General features: G+C 42.7%; 1 protein-coding gene across 2 annotated transcripts in view; it reads right to left on the bottom strand.

The window, feature by feature from the left end:
• Positions 1 to 3,642, bottom strand: part of LOC133467473 (neuronal migration protein doublecortin-like) — a 36,101-nt gene extending 32,459 nt beyond the window's left edge. For both annotated transcript variants that reach the window (XM_061752378.1, XM_061752379.1), the window contains exons 1-2: positions 3,488 to 3,642; positions 204 to 628 (exon numbers count right to left, since the gene is read on the bottom strand). In XM_061752378.1, coding sequence (XP_061608362.1) covers positions 204 to 567 — 364 coding nt within the window. In that variant the 5' untranslated portion in view covers positions 568 to 628; positions 3,488 to 3,642. The remainder of the gene's footprint in view (positions 1 to 203; positions 629 to 3,487) is intronic.
• Positions 3,643 to 4,525: the final 883 nt, after the last annotated feature.

Raw genomic sequence — 4,525 nt, 5'->3', positions numbered from 1 at the left:
TTGTTTCAACTCAATTTTAAAAAGGAGTCAGGTTTAAATATATCAGCAGGATAGAAGAAAAGTAGACCATGTTAGGTGAACACCCCTTCAGATTCAAAGTTGATTCATCATTATTCTTTGACATTGAGCTGATAATCACAATCTTGAGACACTTAATCTTCTCACTCCAGGAGTGCCTCAAATAAAAAATAAAATAAGCTTACCTTCCTCTAGTTCATCCAGAGCAGAGATCCTACTAGAGCCGTCAATGGTGAAGATGAAGCGGACACCCTGAGGCAGGTTGATGTGGTCGGAGAGAGAGCGAGTCAGGTCGGCCAGCAGCGCATCGAAGGTGCGAAATCTGTCACTGGCCACGGCATACACTATGCCCTTGAAGTAGCGGTCTCCATTGCGGTAGAAGCGAACCTTTTTGGCCTTCTTCTCATTGGCCAGCGTTTGCAAGGTGCGCGTGCGATAGAAGCTGCAGTGGGCGCTGTGGGTCGGGCTGGGGAGTCCATTCAAGCGGCCACCACGAGGGGTCCTGGACGCCTTGTCTCGTTCGTCAAAGTGTGCGAAGTCTAGCTCCATGGTGACCAAGAGTTGGGATGCTTGTAACAGATGTTCAGTGAGGGGATCAGCGCTACAGAGTCTACAGAGAACACAATGTTGCAATGAACTGATGCTAATCAGCTAGTTTAAAGACAGTTTAAAGTGAATTCATACATTTGTTACCAAATATATTATGTTTGAAGATAATTGCTCAACATGCCAAGACTGAACTATGTAGTAGTGAATTGAGATTTACCGTTAAACTGTTTTTTACCAATTCAGTTGTCTAAAACGGCACCAAGTGACGTACTTTGGTGTTGGGCATGCGTCCCCTCCCCCAATGCATGAGAACTTGAGCACCTTTGCTCACATCAGCAGTTATCCAGAGCAATTGAGTTAATAGCGATCATTATTAGGCCCAGCCTGCTACCTCGCGAGTTAGCGGATGGCTAGAGCCTCTCATCACAGCATGGAAAGCCACGTGCCTACCCGCTGAGATATGTTCAACTCATCTACATACATTTCAAGATGAATGAAACCATTATTACAAAATTTGGTGACAAATATAAGAACAATCAGAAAAGTCCAGTTGCGATCGATTCAATGCCCTGACAATGAAATGACCTGGATGAATGAGAATATTCACAGGCAGCAAACTACTACAGTATATTTGACTAAATGAAACTCAAACACACTTCATCATTCCTTGATACCAAGATGCCACATGTAATACTTAGATTGGAGAGTTTTTTCAGCAAATCAGGTCTTAAAAAAAATAAAAATAAAAACATCTTACTCCAGCATCCACTTTAGCATACATGTTTATTTTGTCATTTCTAGTCGTGAGTTCTCAGACATTACAATGACACAGCGATGACAAATCTGCCTGAACAACAATTGACCTGCAGTGGTTTACGCCACCCACACAGTTAGCTCTGTACACTTGAACTGTAACTGCTTCTGCCAGTGGAAAAGCACTAAAAATTAAGAGTACAGCTGTGTTAAGCGCAGGAGGTTCCATGCAGTACAAATGTGGCAATTGGCACACTACTGTTAGGGTACCAACATAGTATTATGGTACTTAAAATGTGCACTCAGCAGTCAGGAATGGATAGAATACAAAAACATTTTTCCTTAGAACTTTAATTCAGTGTCCTACGCATGACATGAGTGAAACAATACTTAAAGTTTATAATTCTTTAAAAAAAAAAAAGAAAAATAGTATCAAGGAGTAGATTGTGTGTGCCATCAATAAGCTATGAGAGTGGCTATCCAAAATTGAGGCATGAATTTAAATGAGGTTGAATACCTCCTGCCACTTCAGGAAATATGCAAATGATTGTCCATTAAACAATCACCGAGCTGTGCTTTGAGATGTACGGTCCCGAGACTGGAGGACCATACATCTCTTTCAGGCTTGAGCACAGTTGCATGCCTGCACCCACACCTCACCTGTACCCCATTCGGCTCCACTCCACAGTCGTCAAGTACGCTTAAGCAAGGAAGAATTGCATACATTTAAGCAAATGCACACAATATGATAAGGACAAATGTAATGGGACACATGGCTACTAAAGAAAGTGAACATGGAAGAAATATAAAGCTCGTCCAGTGGTAACAGCTTCCTCACTTCAGAGAATACTTTCAATATTTTAAAATGTGTCTCTGTTCATGTTCATCTCAAAAGGTATTTTGATGGAACTAAGGTCAAGTCAAGTGTATTTGTATAGCCTTTAATGGACAAAACCTCAAAGCGTTTCACAAGCCCACAGTTGACAAAGATCAGAGACATCCCCTGATCTAACTCCACCCCCACCCTTCCCCTCAAAGGGGACAAGGAAAAACTCAAAAAACCCAATGGAAGGGGGGGGGGGGGGGGTGGGGGCGGGGAGAAACCTTGAGAAGGGACTACAGATGGAGGGATGCCCCTTCCTGGATAACCAGGCTGCAATGGGTGCCGAGTGGGCAATATTTAGTTACATGTTCGCCAGATCCCAATGCCGTTGTTCCAGTTCAGCCGCTGGTGCTGGCTGGAGACGGACATGACCTGACAGCAAATGTATTGTTTCATAAGCTCAGCCATTCACCATAGTCATGGTGACCATAAACCTGCAAGTATGCCCATTTCTGTTCAATTCATACAAATTAAATACCTCACAATAGTGCAAGGTATAGAAACCCTCCACATGCAACAATGACCACAAGTATATTATCCATTCCTTCAAATGTACTAGAAGGTTTCAGCTCAGTTTGATGAGGGGCACGGTGACAGGGGTGTGACCAGTGGTGCTCCTCAGTTGACAAAGAGCAGATTTCAAGCCCATCTGCTGCTCAAATGTCCCTTCCTCGTGCAGAACACTAACTGGACGGACAGTCCATTGTCTGCATACAAGCTGGTTCCTGCATTTTAGGGTGACATCACCACCTACCATCCTACATTCTAGGGACATTCACTCAAGTCCTAAAAGTACATTTCATTGGAAACAATACACTCATTTTCGCATTCATAGACAGATTTTTATTCCATTAGTATCAATTATAAGGGTATCTCCTTAGGGCTGATTTATATAATTGTATCAAAGCACCACGAGATTGGGAAGCAAACGCATGCATTGATCATTTTTGGCTAATTACGGACCGGTGACTTAACCCTCACAACGTGACACTGCCTCAACACGAAATAACTTCTTCTTTTTTTTTCTTTTCCCAATTTGAGCACAGGGTGAAGGCAAACTTCAGTTAATGACGCCGCTTTTCTTGATTAGGCAGACTGGCACATGGCACCGGCTGACGCCACCTTTTCTTTCTTTTGTATGCATAAGTAAGTCTTTAAGCAACAATCTCTGAATTGTCTTGGAAAATAATTCAAATATTCTCCTCTAAAGTCTAAAAACAAAAATTGAGATTCTGCCTGATGCAGTAAACTGCGCCCGTAATCCCACCCAAGGAGCGGACTCACCTGCGTGGCTGCTTGTAGCAGTAAAATGAGCGTGCGCAGGGGTGGGAGAAGTGTGGGGGTTAAAGGAGTGTGTCAGAGCGAGTGTACGTGTGTGTGTGTGTCAATGCTGCAGGAAAAGATCCACGCTGCCTCTCTGCTCCCCTTTGTCTGCCAGCCGGTGCCTGCCTGCCTTACCGTAGCAGCCGCCGGGTCCTAAAGCCGAAACAGCGACACGCCCACTTTGGTCAGTAATAATGGTGCCAGAAAAAAGTGGGTCATCATTAGATTCTGATCAGTCACATCACATAAAGCATGAACAAGTTAGGAACAATTCATAATTCAGAAAGGTATTGATTCGTGTAAATATGTGACAATCGCATATGACTGAAGGCAGTTGAGGGACACTTGGTCAGTTGACCTCCCTAACCAGGCCTTAAATGGGTACTTACCACTACCAGACTTAATCCCCCTCTGAATAATACCACCACTACCACGTCCAAAAAAAGTATATATATATGAAACACCACCTAACTGCGCCATATACATTAGTGGTAGCAGTCTAGAATCAATATTCATCTAATAATGTGATAAAAACGCTTTGTTTGTTTTTTATTGGAAAAAAAGCACACTAACCAGAGATGCAGATTAATGAATGTATTGATGCGTACAGATTGCTAAAAAAAAATGTGTTTTGCTGCTCGACCTTGGCTTGCTCTGACCAACCAATCAGAGGATGGAAAAATGCTGACTTTTTTGTGTGTGTGTGTGTGTGGGCTAGGCAGTTAGTTGGCCCTATGAGGCGAATTTGAAATCTGATTGGGTTAAGAAACAATTCAATTGGTAATACATTGGTAACATGACTCACTAGTTTAATGCATTCCGTGACCAAGTGTGTAACTCAATTGTGTATCGAATCAATTTTCCCATTGCAATGAATTGAAACGCCATTTATCCATTCCAGCCCCTCAAAAAACTTTTTTTTTGCATGTTTTTAATTCATTCATTCATCTTCCATTCCGCTTATCCTCACTAGGGTGTGCTAGAGCCTATCCCAGCTAT

This window comes from Phyllopteryx taeniolatus, chromosome 17 (genome assembly GCF_024500385.1).
Source record: "Phyllopteryx taeniolatus isolate TA_2022b chromosome 17, UOR_Ptae_1.2, whole genome shotgun sequence".
NCBI classification, from domain to species: Eukaryota; Metazoa; Chordata; class Actinopteri; order Syngnathiformes; family Syngnathidae; genus Phyllopteryx; species Phyllopteryx taeniolatus.
Note: the sequence above shows the minus strand (reverse complement) of the source record. Positions and strands in the feature narration are given on the sequence as shown.